The following is a 22007-nucleotide window of genomic DNA, read 5'->3' on the forward strand; positions in this document are numbered from 1 at the left end:
AAGATTTTTCTGAAAAGATAGCTCTTTTTTTTGTATAATTTATAATTTGGGGACAAATATTTTATTAAAAATGTGATGGTTTCAGTCATTAGCTCTGTTTAGTCACAAATCGGTTAGTCACTATTATTACTCAGCACATTGTTTAAATTTTAGGCTAGGAACAGTTTTGGTGAATTTAAATTAGTTTAAAAGTGAATTGTAGTTTTAGTTATTTGTTTATCTCAATATTTTATGGGTTTTATAAAGTTTTAAAGCTAAAATATCTCAGTTTTTAAACGCATGTAAGTTATTCACGTTTATTTTTTAATTGTTAATATTCGTTGGATTGTTGTTTTGCGATTTAAACTATCAACTAACTGACTAACGTTACTGACTTAAACTACTACCTTACTTGCCCTAACTGTAGATAATTTAAGGTTATTAATGCTAATTATAATGCATGTTGTTTTCTATAAGTAGTAGAAGTTACCTGATTTTTGTAAATCAAAAACCTTGTTTAATATTTGCCTTTTACATTAGGGATTTACACATTTAGTTACAACTCTTGTGTTAGTATATAACTTGGTCATTCCCACATAGGTTAAGTTTATGGAATATTCAAACCACTACCAACAATATGACCAGCATCAGCATGTTTTACACGATATCGGGAGCTCGTTTATGCAAAACACCGAACAAAACTTAATCGGGGAAGTACCTAGCTCTAATTTAACCCCACAACCCACCAACTCATTCTATTTAGTCAAAGATTTACCCCCTTCTACTTCAGTTAACGGGAGCACAAACTTGCTTGCTCATTTTGGACTTGAGTCAACTTATAACAAGTTTTGTGTGAAAAAGTTGAAAGAGTCGTTGAGCTCGTTTTTACCCGATTTACCTGGAGTTGTCGACACCCCAGCTGGGGCAAATGGGGGCAGTTTGAGAGCTTTGATCGAAAAGCCCCCTATTGTTGGGAGTAAAGAAATACAACCTCTGTCGTCGGGGGTGCTTATGGCTGCTTTTAGACTACATCCAGGTCCGATCCCAGATCAGTATCGACCTTACCAACAAAGTGAAGGTCGACGGAAACATAGACATCATAAAAATAAGAGTCGACCGGACACTAGTGGGCAGGAGTCTTGGACGCCTGAACCTGAGGAAAATAAAAGACATAAAAAGAGAAAACATGAAGATAATGAGAAGAAGAAAAAGAAAAAGGAGAAAAAAAGGAAAAAAGAGAAGGAAAAGGAGAGAGGACAATAAAAACTATTACAAAATTGTTATTATTTTTAAAATTTAAAAAACGCATTATTTTTTCTTGTTTAAAACTTTGTAATACCAAATCATGTTTTTTTTTAAATTAACTTTATCTTTTCTCTTTTCACAGCAAATTAGTTAAATTTAATTTTGTTTAAAAATGGCGTTAGCTGATTTATGTCGAACGGAATCTTTGGATAAAAAGTGGAGTTTAAATTTTAAATCAAAATCAGTTTTATCAAGAAATGAATTGAATGAAGTTAATGAGGATGTGTTTAAAGTGCCAACATCTGATGAAGTAAGCTTTTTATTAAATTATTTGAGTTTTTAACTTAAAGATTTTTAATTTTATATGGCTGTGGTTTTTTTATCTTAGTTATTTTTGTATTAAATTTTGGTTAGTCGCGATATAAGTTCATTATTAAATGTGTGCACAACAATTGGTTTATATAAGTGAAAATGCTTTTACCAAATCGGCATATATGTTAAAAACAAAACAATACTGCTTCCGAAAATTAAACTTTTTTCTAATTTGAAGTCAAACTAATATACGGGTATTTTTTAAGAAGGATCAGTGTAGGGTTAAAAGAAAATGTCTTATTGTCGTTAAAGTTGATTTATTTTAAACAAGTTTTTCTTTAAAAGTAAACTATGTACAGTGTGAGGCCTAGTCATGCAAAACTTCAAAACAAAAAAGTTAGATGAACTAATGTTTTTATATGCCAGTCATTTTTAAAAGCACCTTATAATATATATACAAAACTTCCATATATTAAAGTCTAATGAGTTAACTTTTGATTTCTACTTAGGCCAAGTCTTACATGGCTCACATGAACAACCCTCGAAGTGATGTCCACATCAGATTCAATCACGGAACAACGACTCTTGCTTTTAAGTTTGAGCATGGGGTCGTCGTGGCAACAGACTCAAGGGCAACAGCAGGAGATTACATCGGTGAGTTTAAATATTTTAAATTGTTTGTTTTTCTGTCATTGTTTGAAATTTGTGTTTTGTTAACTTTTTGTGGGTTTATACTTATGTGCATTTAGTCTTTTTTGTAACGAATGAAAGTCATTAATTTAAATATTTTTCATGTATTAGAAATATCTACTTTAGTCTGTTGGTAATGTTTTTGTCTTTTTTTTGCCCAAAAAAATAATTTTAACAAAACCAAAACATTCTTTTACTTTTCTAGCATCCCAGACTGTCAAGAAAGTGATCGAAATTAACCCCTATTTGCTGGGTACAATGGCTGGAGGGGCAGCTGATTGCTCCTTCTGGGAGAGAGTGCTCGCGAAACATTGTCGGATCTATGAGCTGAGGAACAAGGAGAGGATATCTGTAGCTGCTGCATCAAAGTTGTTGGCTAATATGGTGTATGGATACAAGGGGATGGGACTTTCAATGGTGAGTGTGGTTTGTGAGTTCTAGAATGTTTTTGTAAGGACAAGAAGTAGGTATTAAGATAGCTCGGCAGTTTTTGTTTCTTATTTTTAAATTGTTGTTGATTGCATATTATTGTTTTTTGTTATTTAATGTAACAGGGCAATCATATGCTTAGTTTAAGTTAACAAGATAAAGTTTTTAGGCCTTAAAAGTCTTAGAATTTATATTAAATTGAGCTTAGCTTTAGCAAAGCAATTTCTTAGGTAAAGCATTTTTTTGTTTTTTTATCTAAAAATGATCAAAAGTGTAATTTACTCTTACTTTACACTAGCTGATAGCTCGCTCTATGGACGGTATTTTAATTGTTATAATATGGTTGCAACTCTTAACTAACTTTTGCCTTTGATTATTTACCTGCGCACCACAAACGAATATATTTATTTTGTTATAAATTGTACATACATAAATATATCTTCAACTAAGCCTTATTATATATATATAGATAAATTTTTAACTGTTAAGTAACGTGATACAAACCAGGTGACTTTGTTTAATGTTTACAGGGAACCATGATTTGTGGTTGGGACAAACGGGGGCCTGGTTTGTATTACGTTGACAGTGACGGACAGCGGCTCGCTGGGGACATGTTCAGTGTGGGGTCGGGGGCCACGTACGCTTACGGGGTCATGGATGCGGGGTACAAGTATGATATGGGAGTGAACGAGGCATTGGAATTGGGACAGCGTGCGATCTACCATGCCACGCACAGGGATGCTTACAGCGGAGGAAACGTGAATTGTAAGTTGAATCTTTTTGTGATTTTGAGGACAAATAAAAAACCTATTTACTATCTTGTTTAGTATACCACATGAAGGAGACAGGCTGGGAACATATTGCTTGGAATGACGTCAAGGATCTTCATTATCAATATAAAAACCAGAAAAAGTAAATCATGGTGTTTACCATGGTTCTGCGTGGTTTTACCATGATACTTATGGTTTTTACCATGGTGCACATGGTTTTGACCATATTTTTATGGTTTTAACCATTGTTTCACATGGTTTTGCATTAAAACTGTTATTATCTCCCTTAGCTTAAGTTGACTGTTAACAATAAAGTTCAAGCTGCTGCAAAGTAGTGACAAAATATTAATTTTGTTTTTTTTAATTATAACAACATCAAAAAAATAAAGAGTTCTGAAACATCACAAGTGGGCGCTTTAGCGCTCATTGGTTTTGCAACAAATATAGCGGCGGTTTCACATTTTAAAACCTTTTTTCAACACAAAAACTGTTATCAATTGCTTAAAAGTGCCAGGCAACATTGTTTGTTAACAATGGTTAACTATGACATATTGTTCATGTTTATGATGTCATAATGCTGTTCTCAAGTGTCAGCTTTGACATCTTATGGGGATATCTAACTTTGCTCCAATTTGATTGTTTTTACCCCCCCTAGTGGAGTTCCTTAAACTTTTGTGTTGCAATGGGAACTAGTGTTGGTTGATTCTGTTCGTTCGGCTGACGACGTCCATCTTCGACCTGCAAAACTGTCTGTTTGGAGGCGCTGCAGAGTCTTCTGTGGATTCAATTAAAATGTCACGATTATGATTTTATATTTTAAGGAATATTTTCCTTTTTTCTATTGTATGGGCAATAATAATTATAATTCATGGATCCAACTTTAACAAGTATCAAACTTTTCGATTTATTGAATTTAATCCAATTTTTAAATCTAACTCAACTATTCCTAACTTTTAACCCAGCCTACCCCAATTTTCAACCCCATTACTCCACAAAATTTTAACCCCCTTAAGCGAACTTTAAACCCAACAAGCCAGGTTTTAAATCCGATTAACCTCAAGTTTTATTCTCATTGACCCTACATTTTACCCCCAACAACCCCTAACTTTTAATCTTATTAACCCAAACATTTTAACCCCCTAATCCCAACTTACCGTGCAGCGGGATTCCTCCCAGATTTTAGTCGCACAAAACATCAAAAAAATCACAAATCCTTGAATAGAGTTACAGGTGGCGAACAAAATGTCGATCACGAAGACCCCATCTCGTCCTGTCTCTCCCCACAAACCCTCCACAAATATTTTAAGGAACCCAAACACCCATGTGACCCCCAAGAGTGCGGTGATGCATATCGCTTGTCGTAATCGGTTCTTAATTCTGAAAAAAAAATTATTTAGTTTGTCTTCTTGCGAAAGTTGACTTTGAAATCTTAATTATGGGTAACTCGGGATTCTTACATTTTTACCATTTACAAACTAACAGCTAAGTGTCAATATAGTTGATGGTACTCATGTGCTGCTGTATACACCACAAACAGAAGGTTTTTTCATTTAAAGTTCAATAAACTGGACATACTTATATATTTATATATATATATATTGTCCACTATAACCTGCCTTACAATTAACATTTTAATTGTCATAATGTGGTCACAACTTTAAACTAATATTAGCCAGTGATAATTTACCTGCGCACCACAAACTGCATTTTTTTTTTATTTTGTCAGTCTATAAATTGATCACTGACTTATATTATCCACTAAGCTTTATTACAAATATGTTAATTGTTTTAACTTACACTCTTTTTTTGTCCCCGCTAGCTTCTGACTTTGCCGTCCTATTAAGAGCAACCACAATAAACACAAACAGAGTACAGTTTAACAAACAAGCCATCGCGATTGGGGCGATCACAAAGTACCAGTGGTTGGGTGAAGTGGGGAAGCATAAACCCCCTTTACTGTAATGCAATAGTAGGGGTTATTTCTGGGGTAATCTTGTATTAACCCCAATTTTGGGTTATTTGGTCGGTTGAGAAATTATTAATTTTAAAAAACGGTGTTGGTTTAATATTGATTGATTGAATAAAAATGGTTTTAATGAGCTGGTTATTTAAATGGTTTTAATTAGCTGGTTATTTAAATGGTTTTAATTGGTTGGTTAATTTAAATGGTTTTAATTGGTTGGTTAATTTAAATGGTTTTAATTAATTAGTAATTTAAATTGGTTGGTAATTTATATTGGTTGGTTATTTAATTGGTTAGTATTTTAAATGGTTTTAATAGGTTGGTTGATTTAAATGGTTTTAATTGGTTGGTTAATTAACATTAATTAATTAATTCTGACCTGTATGCTCGTAACACATTCCTAGATGGAAAGTTTGTCCTCATAGCAGAATAAAACAAACTAGCACCAACTAACAACAGAGCAACACCATAGCACAATAAAGTTGATTTTGTGAGGAAGTTTTTTAAGTTAACGTTGTAAACTCTCACTAGGAGTAAATACATTGACACTGCTTCTGTTACTGCCCAACCCCATACTGAGAGTAATGAGAAGTGGGTGATTATCCCAATTGAGAAACATAAACCCTGGAAAAATTTAAGATTGGTTTTTAAAATAGATTGTTCAGGGTTATGGATGTTGATAGAAAACATTTGTTATATAAAGGGTTGGAATAAGGTTAAATAATTAAAAAGTTTAATTAATGTAAGTTCTTTTAAAGTAATTAAGAGTTTTTTTGGCGCTAAATTGTTGTTGCTTTAGGTTTATAGAATTTGGTTTCTTCAAAATTTAATCAAACTTTTTATATCAACGTTTTATATAAAATGACTGAATTTTTTTTGTTATTTGACATCTTAGTTTCGTTGTCAAATAAAAACGAATTTTGAAGATAAGATTTAGATTAAAATATTATATTTTTATAGTGTTTCATTTCTTTGGGATTCCAAAATATGGCAAAGTCTTACTTTTAATGGACTTAATACAACTGTGTTTGATTGTTTGTTATTATTTAAAAGATATTGGTTTTATATTTAACTTTAGATGAGCACAAACCTTATTGGAGGTTATAAACTTGGTGTCATTAATGATAAGAGACAGGTAGAGTAACAGAAGTGTGAAGCAAAGATGTAACAGAATTATTTGTGGCACACCTCTTCTAAGTTCTCTGTTGCTTAATCTAAACATAAAGTTATGGTTTGAGTGGTTGTTTAGTACCATAGTGGTTAAGTATGGTTGTTTAGTACCATAGTGGTTGGGTATGGTAGTTTTCTACAATAGTGGTGATTTAATTTAAGGTATGTTGTACAATAATGGTTTAATAATGGTCGATTAACTGGTTGTTTAGTACCAAAGTGGTTAGGCATGGTAGTTTTCTACAATAGTGGTGATTTAGTTTAAGATATGTTGTACAATATAGGTTTAATATTTGGTTTGGTTATTTTATAGAAAAATGGTTAAATAATGTTGTACAATAATGGTCGATTAATTGGTTATTTTTTACAAAAATGGTTAAACAATTGGTTATTTTGTTCAATGGTGTTTTTTGTGCAGTAATTGCTAGGAAATAAATAATTTTACCCAAAAATCTAAAACTTTTTATGCAGGAATATTTAAACAGTTGTTTTTTTTTATATAATATTTGGTTACTTGGAATTTTTGTGATTATATTATTTATACGTTACTTAGTTTTGTATTAAAAAGATGTTTTCAACTTTAAAAAGATGTTTAGTTGAACTGTGAACAACATAAAATCAAATTGGCCTCTCTATATCGCCATCTTGTGAACAGATTTTTTTAAATTTAAATCTTACCTGTAAATTATCGTTATAACTAGACCGGTGATCGAAGCGATCAAGCCTACGTAGGAAATATAACTGATGACGTAGTCATAAGTGTCTTTGTTGACCTAAAAAATTAATTAAAATATTTTTAATTAAAACAGCGAGGTGAACTTGTAGTTAAAGTTGTTAATTAATTAGTTAAGTTTGATTTTCACTGCTCTTGTGTTATAGGGCCCCAAGTAAGGCACTATAAACGATATAAACTTCTGCTGAGCCAACACCTAATTAGCAACTTAATTACCGGGTAATTATAATCTATAATATCCCAAACTGTCAAAGGCAATTTGAGAGTGGGTCGGGGTAACTGATGTTACTCTATGTTTAGGTTGCGCATTCGACCTTCCCACACCCAAGTAAGTATATAACAACATGACTTACCGTTGGGTTATAGTCCAGTAGAATACCAAAGTTGGTTAAATGTTCGCAATGGCAAGTCACTGTGGCTGTTAAGGGTTCAGTTTTATGTAAAGTAAAGTTAAACAAACTGCACCCCTCGCTCGACCAGTTAGAGATTTTGAAATCCCAGAAACTGCACCTGAAACCAATTTTAAAATATTAGGATTTAGTGTATTTGGTTTATTTATCGTTTTATTGGTTTAACAATGGTGTATTTAAATGGCAAATTGGTTAATTGGTTGATTATGGTCCTTAGTGGTTTTTAATTGGTTAATTATTTTAAATTATTTAATGGTTTTTAATTGGTTAATGGTTTTAAATTGTTTAATGGTTTTTAATTGGTTAATGGTTTTAAATTGTTTAATGGTTTTAACATGTTGTTTATGCTGTAGACTAAACTTACATAATGACGTCATCGGTGACGTTGTAATCCACGTTAATTGTAGCGGTTATGACGACAGGTTCTTGGAGGTTGTTTATATTTTTATCGAATACATCAGCTGAGATAATCGGGGTTTTAAGTTCATTGTCGGTTGGAAACAAGAACTAAACAAAATATTTAAAGGTTTTATGTAGTTGTTAAATTACCGAAAACTGTGAACGTTTTACCGAAAACCGTAGATTTTTAAAACGTCATTTTACCGAAAAAGAGGAGTTTTTCTAAACTCCTTTTCACTTTAAACTTTACTCTAAGTAATGGCTTTTAATTTCTGTAAAAATGTTGGCCCAAATTTTGGTAAAATATTGTTTTTAAAGTCTTAAAAAAAAAAAAATTTGTTAAAAAGGAGTTTGCTTATTTAAAAGCTTCGTACTAAACTAAATACTACGTTGCTGTAGTATTAAATATAAACTTAATAACTCGTACGTTGTCCTTGTAAACTGCAAATGTTATTTTTCCTCCGTTGTTTTCGTTGTAAAGTGAAGTTGGAAGCAGGATTTCCATTTGACTTTTATCCCTAGAGGTCGTTTTCCCATTGAATGTAGCCTGTAATAGTTGGTTGTTTAGTTAAAGGTATAAAAGCAAGGTTAACCTATTAAAACACTCGTTTAAAATGATTTAAAATAAGGCCGGCGAAGTTGTAATATTTGAATTGATGAATTTTATTTTAATAAAATATTTCTTGGTAAAACCCATGACAATGAAAATACAGCTTTTATTTAGGGGTAAAAGGGGTGGATTAAGTCACTAACCCTCTTTTTAGTTAATTAGGCTAAATTTAAATGGCGAAACTAGTCGATATCTCGCCTCATGGTCGTTGTTTTAGTTGTTATAATATGGTTGCAACTCTAAACCAATGTTTGCCTGTAATAATTTACCTGCGCACCACAAACAGCAGTTTTATTTATTTTAAAGACCTTTAAATCAGGCCTACATGCAACATCTATGGGGGCCCTATTATATACAGATGATAAATTAAGCGTCACATTTTGTTACGACCCTGAACTCACATTACAAGCACTTTGAACAAAAGGCGACATCCGGTATTGTAAAAGCGATTGTAAAAACATTCCGTTCCCCTGATTGGTCAAACTAAACCCTAACCCGGGGTTACGATGGGGTATTGACCTCGTCCGCCTCTGTGACGTAATATCCGATATTCCCATTATGACGTCACCGCCGATGTAACCAATCAAGTGGCCGTTGTCGATGTATAAAGTTCCGGCAATGTTGTTTAGTGCTAAATAGTTTTCATTGTTATTAACAGTGGTTTGCATTGTTAAAGCATTGTTTGTTTGTTTTATTGTTGGAACAATAGAGTCATTGTTTATTCTTTATTAAACCTCAAACTTACCATAAATTATATTTTCCCGCCCCTTTGCCAACTCTTTGTCGCTGAATTTATCGGAAGCGATCCTCGCGTAATGGAAAAGAATTTCAAGGTTGTCTAACAACGGCCTAAAAACAAAGATATTTGGTGAATATTATGAGATCATTTTTGATGACGTCATTACAGTCACGTGACTTACTCGAATACGCCAGTTAGGTTTTTGCTAACGCGGGCAAGATCCAAATATGATCGAAACAAACACTTGTTAAAGTCGCTTCCCAGCCTCATAGCGCACTCCTCCGACGAAACCAACACCGTACACAATCCGGGAGATGGCAGTGTTAAGTTAGCCGAGTTGTTGAAAGCCTCGGTAAAGTCGTTCAGTTGGTCGATCGAAGTTTGTGAATACAAATCTTTCTCACTGATCTCGTTGCACGAGGCCTTTGCAAACAAATACTCCATCTTGTGGTCACAAACTAACCGGTTACCACCGAGATTTAGTTGCCCCTCGCGGTCGGGGGACACAGCGTCCACCCATGACCTTGAAACTTGGGTTAAAAGGTTGTTACTCAAGTCTAGGTATGTGAGATTGTTTAAGATCCGAGCATCGAATTCCTGGAGTAAGTTCCCGCTTAGATGAAGTTCTTTGAGGAGCGGGATTCCTTTGAACGCGATTTCCTCGATGTCGATGATGTTGTTGGAGTTGAGTTTAATGGACGACAACCAAGGAATATTGCTGAAAAATTTAAAATATTTTTTCATAAAATTTTCATCCTAATTTCGATTACTACGTTTTTTTGATTTGTTAAAAATATTTGTGACGTCACGATGACGTCGAGATCTTGTGACGTCACGATTTTATGACGTCACGATCTTTGTAAATTTCGGAGAGTTAAAATTGGTTTATACTTTTTAATTTAAAGCTTACTTCTTGATTTTCGTAACTTAGCAAAAAATGACGTCACAAGTGATGACGTCATAAATTATGACGTCACTTACCTGAATGTTAAATTTCCTAGTTTCGAAATTTGGTTGAAAGATAAATCGAGCACGAGGTTGCTCTCTAGCGCTTCGGTTGCTAGGGCGTTGACGAAACACGTTTCCTTTGCAACCTCCACGTGACTTTCCACGCGGGAAATCTTGTTGCTGGTGAGGTCGAGAGTCTGAAGATTACAAAGTAACAAAAACGGACTCAGCGGCGCCATCTCGAGGTGGTTGTTCGAGAGGTTTAAAAAGTCGAGTTGCGATAAAATCGAAAAACTCGAAATATTTTCGATCCTCGAAATTTTGTTAAAACTTAAATCCAGCACAGTCAGTTCTTGTAGAGCGTATCGCTCTTCTTCATTGTCCACCATTGATGACGTCATATTAAAAAATATTTTCTCGGAGAAATCGACGTCTGTGATGTCATTGTATTGAAGGTCGAGTGACGTCAGCTGATATAAACCTTGGAACACGTGACCTGTAATTGTGACTAAGCGATTTCCTTGCAAATAAAGCTGACTCAGCATATTTAATTTTGAAAATATTCCATCCGGGATAGTTTCAAGGTCGTTGTAACTCAAATCTAATGACTCTAATGACGTCATAAGATCAAAAGTTTCCGGTTTGATGACGTCAATGTTGTTATTGGAAACGTTAAAACTGTTCAAACTGTGGATGGGCAGTGTTTCCGAGTTATTTTGGTCTTTTTCGAACTCCAGGGTTGCCAAATTATTGCCCGAAATCACGACGTCAGAAATCGAAGAAAATTTGGCGAAGAAATTCAAGTGGAGAAAATTAATTCCAAGATTTTGTAAATTCAATTTAGAAAGTGAGGGAAACACTGGGAACGTTCGAGAATATTTAAGCGTGATGACGTCATTCCCGTTATCTCTTCCATCGATTTTGATCTCGCGTAAGCTTGTAAACGCTATGACGTCAGAATCGGTCGAGTGGTTGGCGATTGTTCGCAAACAATGAGCTAGGTTTGCAATCTGTTGAATTAAGAGAAAATATTTGAACAAAATTTCTGGTAAATAAAAATGATTTTAGGTTGGATTAAGTAAATAAGTGAAATTGATTGATTTTGTGATAAATGTTTGAGGTTAATAAATTAATATTTTGATTTCTTGATTGATTTTACTTTTTGTAAACGATTTAAATATTTTTTATTTTTTGTGAAATAATTTATTTTATTTCAAAGTTTCTTTGTTTATTTTTGGACCGTAAATTATTTAATTAGTTTGTTAAAAAACACTCCTGTTTTGTTGTTTGACTATTTTAAAGGCTTTTACTTGACCTGCGCTGTTTTTTTTTTGTTAAAAATTAGATTTTGGGAAAAATTTTATTTAATTTTTTAATTAACATTTTTGTATACTCACATGATTATTTTAAACCAAATATTTTTAATTCGTTGTTCGAATATTTTAAAGAGTTTAAATTTTAATTATCCTGTGCTGATTTTTAATTAAAAAGAGGATTTTTCTTGGCATTCATTTTTAAATTTTTTATAATTTTTTTTCACAATTTCAACCTAATGTCCTTTACCTCCATCTTAAAACATTTATTTTAATTAAATAAATTTAAGAAATTAACATCGTGACATTACACAACTTTGTTTACAACATTAACATCTCACGATTTCAACTTATACAATACATATGACGTCATTCTTACATCATCACTTACGCGTCATACCTCGTGGCGCAAGTGATCGATATAAACTGAAATAACTTTCTATTTTGACCAAAAATAAAATTAATTGTTTATTGAAAGATTTATTTTTTAACTCCATTTTATTATTTGTTTGTACCCTGCCTTATGGGATTCGATTACAAGCCGAAATGTTTCGGGTTCGAGTCGCACCAATGCCGCATATATTCACCCTTAAACCCGGTGTTTACGGATAGCTTAAACACGTTACAAAAGCACATTCTTTAAGGGCTAAAGGTTTTGGGTTTGAACCCCACCAATGCCACACTATTTGCCCTTAAGCTCGGTGTTTTCTAATAGCTTTAACACATTAAAACAGCTTAACCCATCCCCAATAAAATATATAAAACCTATCACCTAAATTTTAAATCAATTTTCTTACCGAGACATTGTGGAGAACTAAACCGACAGTTGAAGTTAGTGGCGGGAACTTCTCCCCCGTTTTCACGCCATTTTCACACGTGCATTCCCACACCCCAACCACGTGACTTTCACCCTCGCACTTTAAAACGGGGTAAGCGGGGTTATTGCAACAGGGGTTGGTTGCTATAGAAACAGTGACGTAAATCCACAACGCTAATAATCGAAGTAAAATCCGTATTTCCATTTTTATAATTTCTAATTTTTTCTGCTACAAAAAAAAAGTTAATTTTTTGTTATTAATTTTTATTGTTGACTGACAGAAAGTTGTTAATTTTTTTTAATTTAGTTGCTCTTCTGAAACATGATCGTCCCTTTTAATTTACTCGGGGTCTAACGTTAAACTTACTCTTTATTTTTGATAAATAAGCTGTCAATGAGGCTCTAAAGGAGTTATTAATGTTTGACTAAAAGCACTTTACTTGGAGACACTATGGCATGGAAGCAGTGGGGATCGAACCCATTACCTCTTGTCGTTAAACGGAGTTGTACTAAGCGCTTAAAATATTTTTTGTTTTTTTGCTGATTTCTTAAAACCTATTTTAATTTACTAACAATCTAATCTTACTTAAATACTCGGATACCTTAGTTGTATATTACACGCCGCGTGCTTTTATACCTAACGGAAGCCTATAATGACGTCACAATATCTTTGTTTGCGTATTCAGCTAAAAGTAAACTCAAGACTTAAGGTTGTTCTCGAAAAAATAAAAACTCAGCTTTTTTTGGTTTTCTTTGACTTAGAATTTTTATTAAATCAGAGAATTAAATTTTTAAGTAAATGATTTTGTTCTTTAGAAAATAATTATTCGATTCAATTCTTTTTTATTTGATTTTTATCATTTATCTTAAGCCTTCTGTTCAATATACTTTAATATTTATATACTGCTATCTAATATCGACATTTATTTACAATACACTGCGGATGTTGTCATAAATGAACGAATTCAACCCTCTTAATGATATATTACATCTCTATTTACACACTGCTTATATATAACGTTATTTAAATAGGGTTTAGTTAGATTAGAAAACTTTTTAAAAAGCATAAAAAAATTTATGTAAATTTAAGATTTTTTGTTCGTTAAATTAGTAATTTAATTTAATTGTTATTTTATAGCGAGGTTATTAATAATTTTACTTGCCAGTTGTAGAGACTAAATAAGGTATGATTACGTAATGTAATCGAACTATTAAAATTTCGCTAAAATTAGATTAAAAAATAATTATTTTCAAGTTTCGTTTGACTTCATTTAAATATTTAAATTTAGTTTTACTATTTATGATTTTGTTAAAGTTGTTAATATTAGGTTTTGATTCGTAAGTTACATTTTAAAATAATTTTAAAAAAATTTAATTATATTTTATTGATTTTTTACCCCAATTTAGCTAACTATCTGTAAGAATGCTGTAACCAACCTCTGCCTTTTAACATCTGATTATTATATCTTTAAATTTTTATTTTTATTGATTATTGACGATTATTTAAGATTTCAATAAAAACAACTTTGTTTGTCAATCGCGACTGTCAAAAATTTTCTAAGAATATCTTGTCACGTGACAAACTTCCTTGCCAACAAAGTCACGTGGTTAACATTTAAATCGATTATGACGTCACACAACTTTACTTGCGCAGAAGATCTACGACCTTAGATGCCTTATTGCGTCATTTCCCTCGCTAAACTTGAGATATCATTATTCTAAATTTTGTTTTATTCTTTTAACAAATATTATTTAATTAAAATACTTAAAAACATTCTAGAACTCCTAGGTTAAGGTCCGAGTTAAATATAAATCCTAATATCGATTACTTAGCTTTATTTAGGATATTAATTGATGAATAATTGTGCGGGTTATGAATTGTAAACAATAAACGTAATAATGGATCGCAGGTTGTTTGTTGTTGGTTGTTGCAATATCGCGTTGTGTTTGAAAGTTAAAAATGGTTGTGACCTGGATTTTAGAGTTTTGGGAATTTTTTATAATTTAATAACTTACTGCATGTAGGTTGCATTTGTTTATTAAAGGCGAAAATAAAATGGTTTTAAAAGTAGGGTTCTAAAGGTTAAAAAATGGTTTTAAACGTTAAAAAATGGTTAGTTTTAAATTTAAAAAAATGGTTGGTTTTTAAGCTACAAAAATGGTTGGTTTTAAACGTCAAAAATGGTTGGTTTTTAAGCTACAAAAATGGTTGGTTTTAAACGTCAAAAATGGTTGGTTTTTAAGCTACAAAAATGGTTGGTTTTAAATTTCAAAAAATGGTTGGTTTTTAAGCTACAAAAATGGTTGGTTTTAAATTTCAAAAAATGGTTGGTTTTTAAGCTACAAAAATGGCTGTTTTCTGATCGTCAAAAATGGTTTTAAAAGTTAATTGGTTTAAAATCACATTTTTAACCATTATTTCTTTATTAAAACAAACACAGCAATTTACCAAGATTTTATCTAATTAATAAAAGTTAATTCTCTTCCCAATTCGTCGGAGCAACCTCCAACAATGTCTGTAGAAACAAAGTCGCTCGCTCCATCCCCGGGATCTTCAACTTTTTATGACACAGCAAATAATAAACAATCGGTCCGCACAACATGTACCCCAGCGCGTACAAGATGATGACGTCAGGACTGTCCACTAGTGGCGCTATAACGAGGTACGCGGCGATGACGAGGACTACGACCGGGAGAATAATCGGAACCTAAAAAACATCAATTGAGTCATTGTCACGTCATCTGTACCTAAAAGTGGCGTCACAACTACGTCACAACTATAACTACGTCACGGTGTAACTACGCAAACAATATGAACACTGCCCAAAATATGCATTTTAAATAAATTGACGTCATCACACACTGAATATGAAAGTTTCTGACGTCATAAGACTTTCGCAAAAACGCCACAACCTTTAACTACGTCACCAAAGCGTTATTTAAACGACCACAAAAAACTTTATTATATGACGTCACCAAGCACGGAATATGACGTCACGAACCTTGATTGGTCGAGGAAGGTCGGGGTAGGTGAACCTCATGACGATGAGACCGGCGATGACGAGACCGTAAAACAACCAGGCAGTGAAACTGAAAGCTGATAGGAGAGTGTCGAAGTCGTTGGGGATCAGGAAGGCGAGGGTGAGGATCGTGTTGAAGATGAGGGAGGGGGCCGGGGTGTACAGGGTTGCATGGATCATCGATAATATCTGCGGGGGGGAAGACATTTAAAGTGTTTGAATGGAAGTTTTTCAGTTACATCTACAGCTTAGAAATGGTGTTGTGACGTTAAACTTTAATATTGTGACGTCATTACCTTCGGCATGTGACCCCGTCGCCCGGCAACAAATGGTAGTCTCGCACCAGTCATACACGACCCATTGAGTGCCCCTATAATAGACAAACAAACGAATATCGGCATAATCCAACCCGCCGGTCCCAGGACCCGGTACCCCCACGTGACCGCAACAGCGTCCGAATGTAAAATCTCAGATGGAGACAAAACTAGAAGAAAAAAAAAGTTTTAAAGGACAAGAACAGGTTTAGAACGAAATATTCAGGTGTTTTATTCTAGAATTCAGTGTTTGATTTGTAGTATAAGAACTCGCGAACCTTACCTGCGAAATAAGAAACATTAACAAGTAAATAGAACAACGTCACAATGGGTAGAGCGACCCCGATCGCTATTGGAAGATTCTTCGTCGAATCTTTGACTTCTTCTGTGATGTAATTGAGGTTATTCCAACCTTCGTATGACCATAAACCTTGGTAGAAGGACAAACCTATCTGGGTGAAGGTCAAGGTACTTAAATCCTCGCTTTTAAACGCATCGTTAAAGTTTATCCTCCCGATGGGGTCACCTTGGGCTAGTTTAACCCACCCAGCGATTATAATTATCCCCATAGCGATGAACTTGGCGACTGTCATGATGTTTTGAAGCTTAGCAGATGCTTTAACGCTGATGTAGTTGATAGCGTTTAAGGATATAACCATACAGGCAGCAGCTAACTAAAATAAAACAGAACTGTTTGAAATATTTTGAGGAGAAAGTAATTAAACGCGTTTTCTTGCCGTTGTGTTAGCTTTTGCCGGCAGCGGGGTGTAGAGGTCAGAACACCTGGCTTTACTATAAAAGGTTCTGAGTTCGATTTCCAATGCTCTCATGCTGTAGCACCCTTTAAGTAAGGCGCTATAAACGGTATGAACCCCTACTAAGCCAGCACTTAATCAGCAGCTTAGTTATCGGGCAATTATAATCTATAATATCCCAAACTAACACATTCAACTCAAGACTGGGTTGGGGTAACTAATGTTACTCTATATTAAGGTTGTGAAGTTGACCTTCCCACATCGAGGATAAATAAATATAAAAAGGTAACTTTCTTGCCTTTATAATGACATCTGGGGGCCGGCACTCCCCGGCGTAGAAAGCAGAGACCGCATAGCTCCCGAAGGTATATGCGGTCGCGGCGTTACCACTGTTCCTCACCAGCACGCACGAGGTCCATGAAAACACGAACGCCATAAGTGGGCCATAACTCTTGTTCAGATAGGCGTACTCTCCGCCTGACTCGCTAATACACGACCCCAACTCACAATAACATAGAGATATAAGGCCAGCAATCAGTCCGCATGCGACCCATAATATTAAGCTCAGTCCTACGCTCCCGTTTGCCCCCGCTAGCACGCCAACTGGCGACACGAAAATTCCTGATCCAACCATGGTTCCTATCACGAAAAATAATTTTGAACGAATTAGGGTTTGTTTAATGAAAAATTATTTAAATCATTGTTAGAATGATGTTAAATGGTTATTTTATTTTCTAGTTGATTTTATTTCGACTTTAAAGGGCAAAACTGCTTAAATTAATTGCAATTTGCTATGATGGGTTAAAAGTTATATTTAAAAAGGTTGCTTTAAGTTTTTTGTTATAACTTGATGATTTAAAGTTTAACATAATACCTGCAATCATTGCTATTCCGCTACCCAAACCTATCTTCTTTTTAAGCTCAAAATTAACTTTTTCATCTTTGTTTGTTTCATTATTAGTAACAATAACTTCTTTATCCATTATGACAAACAATATATCTTTAACTACGCAGATCAAGGTTCAATGACCTTTTATTTTTTACTGTTAAAGGTTTTCTTTATTTTAGTTTTTAAGTTAAATAATGACTTTTTATTTTAAATTACTCGGTCTCTTGTGGTTTGTATTTAAAATACTCTAGCTTGCATTATTTGCAAAGTCAATCATTACCTCCTGACTAAATAAACAGTTTGTAATCACAACTTAACTTGCAGTCAGTAAATATTAATTAATAAATCAAAATACAACTCGTACACTAAGTACTCAAATATTTAAACAAAAATAATTTATTGTGAACCAATTTAAAGAAGTTTTAAACATACAAAATAGCGGAATGAGGTATTAGCACCGAATTATTAACAAAATTTAAATAGGTTTTATGTAGTGTGGTATACTGGATATGGCATAAAGTTACGAGCCGAAAGGTTTGGGGTTCGAGTCGCACCGATGCCACATTATTAACCCACAAGCTTGGCGTTTAAAGACAACAGCACACTCTTTTCCATCAATAAATATGAAACATCTAACCTTAAGGTAGTATGGGTTAAAACACTTTAAATATATGAAATGGTTCGTTGTATGTTGGTACTATGCTTAATTTTACTTTTAATTTTTCGAAGCAGATATTGCCAATATCGTCCTGAGTAAATAAAGGGGTTAATTGCGCTATTAATTGGGGTCAAAATCACAGCCAGCAGTGAGAATATGCCATGCCATCTATTAATATAGTCATGATAAGCGCATGAATCACTTTTAAAATGCCAACTTTTTGAGTAATTATAAAGTGAAAGAATACAGATTGGCATCCAACACAAAAAATCGGTCGCGATAATAAAAACAATTCGCTTCTGCATCTTAAAATCTTCGTGTTTTCGTCGAGGGTCTTTGTTCGCCCGAATTGATCTTTTTTTCGTCGGTTTATGACAACACAAACAACTTAAACTCAAGATTTTCTTCGCGATCGAACCCCGGTTTTTGGTAAGGTTCCAGATATGTAGATAAGCGAATAAAATGTAAATAAAACAGATAATGTTGAACACAATGACAGCTAATGTAAATGGAGATGATTTTCGCTTAAAATCGATGAAATATGTCGCCGTGCAAACGCTCTGTTCGTTATAAAACCCAAAGTAAACAGGGTCCTCATTTTCGTTGAAGACTCCGTACTGCCTCCCACTGGCGATCAAACCACGCCACGTTAAGTCGCTGTGTGGCGCTAAAGGGACCTGGTCGCAGTAATTGTTTACAGAACCTTTTATTCTTTGGATAACAGCTTGAAAATAATCAAAATGCATATCGAGTTGTTGGATGCAGCGACTGGGTCGTAGTTTGACGAAGTTATTGAACGTGTTTATGACGTAATCAATGGGTAACACAGGAATAATCGCGTAGAAGATCCAGAACAACCAAAACAATCCCAAAATCACAACCGCGATTTTAAACAATGGTCGTTGTGAAGCGTACGGTCGCACGATGCTTACAAGACGAAATGACGTAATCAGAACAAGAATCGTGACCGAGATTTGACTCGAGCTGAACGACAACACCCCCATCGACAAACACGTGGTGCTGGAGAGCCAATTATACCGATCTTCGTCGCAGTAGCTCTCCTTATGCAGGCCATGTTCTACAGCATATACACACAAGTAGATCCCCATCATAAGGTCGGATAAGGCTAAGTTAAACACGAGCCAGATGTGAACCTTTTCGTTTTGACACATCTTGTGAAACTTCTTGTACATGATTGGTACGCAGTGGAGGATGACCCCAAGGTTGCCTAGAAACGCTGTGAGTGCGAAACACCAGATGACGATCATCATTCCAGCACTGTGGCCTACGTCACTGAACGACAAACTGTCACCATGCTTTAAGTTGTCTACGTAACCTTCACATTCGCTCTTAAAGTGACACAAGCTTTCATCGAGGATTGTGACGTCAGTCAAATTTGTGACGTCATTAGTGTTGGTGCATATCGCGAGCGGAAGTCGACATTGTTGTTGGTGGCAAGTCGTTGTAGCGAAAAGTTGCGTGAATACGTCACAATCGAGGGAATTTCCCGAGTATTTAAAATGATGAACCGGATCGGATAAATTTCTGGTGGTGAAAATTTCGTTGGTTTCGGTCGCACTGAAAGTACAAAAAGTTTCGTTCTTGCTTGTCCTCGTTTCGAGCGCTTTCCCATACGTTTTTATGACGTCATAGTCGCAGCAGAATGACGAATTTTGGACAGGGTAGAGTGGGCAGTCGTCTTCTTCTATTTAAAACAATTTTAATTTAATTTTTTGGTTCCGCTTTTTAATATTTTTAAATAACTTTTACACTGAATAAGTTTTTACTTTATTAAAGTTTCAAAAGCGTTTAAAATTAACTTCACTGAAGTTTATACATAATTTATAACCACTTAAAACTCACCTTCATGCTGGTACTTCATATTAACTTCATCTTAACACAACAACACTTCATCGAAACCTACACTGTTTAAATAGTTTAAAGTAGTTGTGTTTATTCAGTACCTATTTGCTCTGACGGTTAATCAATACACTTTAAACCTCATCGGTTACTTTATATTCACTTTAAGGGGAATCAATATCAAAAATCGTTATTATCCAGTAATTAATGCCCCTATTCGGGTAATTAACTACTTTTTATGAATATTACTGGTTTAATGTTATTAATAACATGACGCAAGTGTAAGTCGATAAAAAACTACGTAGTAAGAAATATAATAACCTAATTTTAAGTAAAACTCGGCGATTTATTTTAAAATGGCTGGCTACTGTTTAAAAGCTTTTAAAATTCTAATCTGTCTTCTTACTGAACTTGACGTTTGGTATTTGTTAAAATTCCCAGATAAGTACAGTCAAACAAATTATCTTAAGTAGATGTATGTTCGTTACTTTACAGGCTACTGACTACCTATAATAAAGTACTTAGCTCGCTATGCTTAGCAGTCAAGTACAATAACTTAAGTATTTTGTCTGTTTTGAAGATTAAGTTACTCTTAACATGGCAGCTTGTTACAGCGATTATTTAAACTGAATAAGCCGTCTACCAGCCGCATATATTTCTAGTAATTAAAAATACCAGAAAATCAATTTTAAAAATTTACACATTTCGATTTTGGGTCCCAATAGGTTGATTTGTGACGTTGAATTATTAATTAGACCTTCTATTTTTAAGCTAAAACTAATATAAATTCAATAACTAAATTAAGGTGTAATTTTAAATTCCTTCCGTATCCTTTAGTTCTTATTTGTAAGACCTTTAAACACTCCATTTAAATTATTCTATTGAAAATTTAAACCCTTTCTGCCACTCATTAATATTTCACATCGAGGTTTTGACACTAAACTGCATAATTGAGTTTAAAACTTTCTTTAGACTTTCGTTTACTGAAGCGTTGAAACGACTTTGTGACGTCATTTTCCATGTTTTGTTCAGGATTATGACGTACATTATAGGCTTATGACGATAAATTAACTTTCGGGTTTTGGAAATTTTGTTGGAAATTTTTAAGTAAATATTAATAAAGTGGTTGGTAACCGTTTTAACTTGAACTTTGAAGGTTATTTATCGGATTTTGCGGTTTTCGAAAATGCCCGTCGGCTAAATTAATAAACTTAACATTAATTCGTTCATTTAAAAACGTTTAAAATTCCATAATTAATCTAATTTCCGTTTATTCCTTTAACAAAAAAGCTCACGACTTTTTAAAATTCTTTTTATAGGAAATTGTTTTTTAATTCGCGATATTTTCTACGAAATAGTGACGTTATATCAACAATAACAATTATTACGTCACCTCTTAAATATTTAATTATTAATTTTAAAGCGGTCAATAGTTTATAAAAATCTAAACAGTTTTAATTATTCATTTAAGCTAATTGGGCCGCTTAAAAAACTACACAACCTTGCCCTTAGTTAAATCTGATATCCAAGCACAATTTTAAACCTTAAAACTGACTTAAACTTTTTAAAATACTTTAATTGAGTTTTTATGTAAAGGTGTGTAAGAGATATGAGTCATGTTAGCTTAAGAGGCCGAAATTGTGTAGGGTGTTATGACGTCACAAACCCTGGGTTATATGTTTTTACGTAAAAATTAATCCTAAATTTTAAGCAATTTGCATTAAAATCAGTTACGCACGACATTTGCTGTTTTTGATTATGACTTTACGTTTACGTATTTAAAATTAATAAAATAAATTCGTAGGTCATAAAAAAATAACTTTGTTAATAAATTGTAACTTTTAATTTAATATAGAATTTTAATTAGCTTTAACGTTTAATATAAAATGTTTTTTCAAGTCACAGATTTGGAGTCGACACCTGTTAAGGCAAGGGTTTAAATTCAGGCGATTTAATTAAAGAAATTGTGCAGGCCTATAGTTAA

The 22007-nt window shown here is 33.6% G+C and overlaps 5 protein-coding genes across 5 annotated transcripts; 2 read left to right on the top strand and 3 right to left on the bottom strand.

The window, feature by feature from the left end:
* Nucleotides 1–155: 155 nt before the first annotated feature.
* Nucleotides 156–1364, top strand: LOC145759012 (mediator of RNA polymerase II transcription subunit 19-like). The gene is made up of 2 exons (XM_082572728.1): nt 156–281; nt 520–1364. Exon 2 carries the CDS (start codon nt 589–591, stop codon nt 1240–1242), a length of 654 nt encoding a protein of 217 aa, XP_082428854.1. The 5' UTR covers nt 156–281; nt 520–588; the 3' UTR covers nt 1243–1364.
* Nucleotides 1365–1370: 6 nt separating this feature from the next.
* On the top strand, nt 1371–3788 carry LOC145759011 (proteasome subunit beta type-5-like). The gene is made up of 5 exons (XM_082572727.1): nt 1371–1534; nt 2046–2190; nt 2432–2643; nt 3186–3420; nt 3483–3788. The coding sequence occupies exons 1-5, from the start codon at nt 1397–1399 to the stop codon at nt 3569–3571; spliced, it is 819 nt and encodes a 272-aa protein (XP_082428853.1). The 5' UTR covers nt 1371–1396; the 3' UTR covers nt 3572–3788.
* On the bottom strand, nt 3713–12748 carry LOC145759010 (uncharacterized). Its single transcript, XM_082572726.1, has 14 exons — nt 12508–12748; nt 10431–11407; nt 9631–10167; nt 9456–9559; nt 9112–9341; nt 8528–8647; nt 8066–8208; nt 7645–7801; nt 7237–7331; nt 6479–6602; nt 5768–6012; nt 5223–5381; nt 4580–4802; nt 3713–4200 (listed from the first exon to the last, which is right to left on the bottom strand). Exons 1-14 carry the CDS (start codon nt 12730–12732, stop codon nt 4090–4092), a joined length of 3450 nt encoding a protein of 1149 aa, XP_082428852.1. The 5' UTR covers nt 12733–12748; the 3' UTR covers nt 3713–4089.
* A 2253-nt stretch (nt 12749–15001) lies between these two features.
* LOC145760367 (b(0,+)-type amino acid transporter 1-like) lies at nt 15002–17599 on the bottom strand. The gene is made up of 5 exons (XM_082574235.1): nt 17491–17599; nt 17017–17255; nt 16145–16535; nt 15844–16031; nt 15002–15235 (listed from the first exon to the last, which is right to left on the bottom strand). Exons 1-5 carry the CDS (start codon nt 17597–17599, stop codon nt 15002–15004), a joined length of 1161 nt encoding a protein of 386 aa, XP_082430361.1.
* A 284-nt stretch (nt 17600–17883) lies between these two features.
* Nucleotides 17884–21066, bottom strand: LOC145759142 (G-protein coupled receptor GRL101-like). The gene is made up of 2 exons (XM_082572899.1): nt 20027–21066; nt 17884–19868 (listed from the first exon to the last, which is right to left on the bottom strand). Exons 1-2 carry the CDS (start codon nt 20043–20045, stop codon nt 18169–18171), a joined length of 1719 nt encoding a protein of 572 aa, XP_082429025.1. The 5' UTR covers nt 20046–21066; the 3' UTR covers nt 17884–18168.
* Between the last annotated feature and the right edge of the window lie 941 nt (nt 21067–22007).

Source organism: Corella eumyota, chromosome 7, assembly GCF_963082875.1.
Source record: "Corella eumyota chromosome 7, kaCorEumy4.1, whole genome shotgun sequence".
Taxonomy (NCBI): domain Eukaryota; kingdom Metazoa; phylum Chordata; class Ascidiacea; order Phlebobranchia; family Corellidae; genus Corella; species Corella eumyota.

Coding starts and splice junctions, on each gene's coding strand:
- LOC145759012 (XM_082572728.1), top strand. CDS start 589: ATGGAATATTCAAACCACTACCAACAATATGACCAGCATCAGCATGTT.
- LOC145759011 (XM_082572727.1), top strand. CDS start 1,397: ATGGCGTTAGCTGATTTATGTCGAACGGAATCTTTGGATAAAAAGTGG. Junction 1,535..2,045: donor AAGTGCCAACATCTGATGAA/GTAAGCTTTTTA, acceptor ATTTCTACTTAG/GCCAAGTCTTACATGGCTCA. Junction 2,191..2,431: donor AACAGCAGGAGATTACATCG/GTGAGTTTAAAT, acceptor TTACTTTTCTAG/CATCCCAGACTGTCAAGAAA.
- LOC145759010 (XM_082572726.1), bottom strand. CDS start 12,732: ATGGAAATACGGATTTTACTTCGATTATTAGCGTTGTGGATTTACGTC. Junction 7,332..7,644: donor TACTGGACTATAACCCAACG/GTAAGTCATGTT, acceptor TTAATTTTTTAG/GTCAACAAAGACACTTATGA. Junction 5,382..5,767: donor AATGTGTTACGAGCATACAG/GTCAGAATTAAT, acceptor ATTGCATTACAG/TAAAGGGGGTTTATGCTTCC.
- LOC145760367 (XM_082574235.1), bottom strand. CDS start 17,599: ATGGATAAAGAAGTTATTGTTACTAATAATGAAACAAACAAAGATGAA. Junction 16,536..17,016: donor CATGGACCTCGTGCGTGCTG/GTGAGGAACAGT, acceptor GTTTTATTTTAG/TTAGCTGCTGCCTGTATGGT. Junction 16,032..16,144: donor TAATGTTTCTTATTTCGCAG/GTAAGGTTCGCG, acceptor TTTTTCTTCTAG/TTTTGTCTCCATCTGAGATT.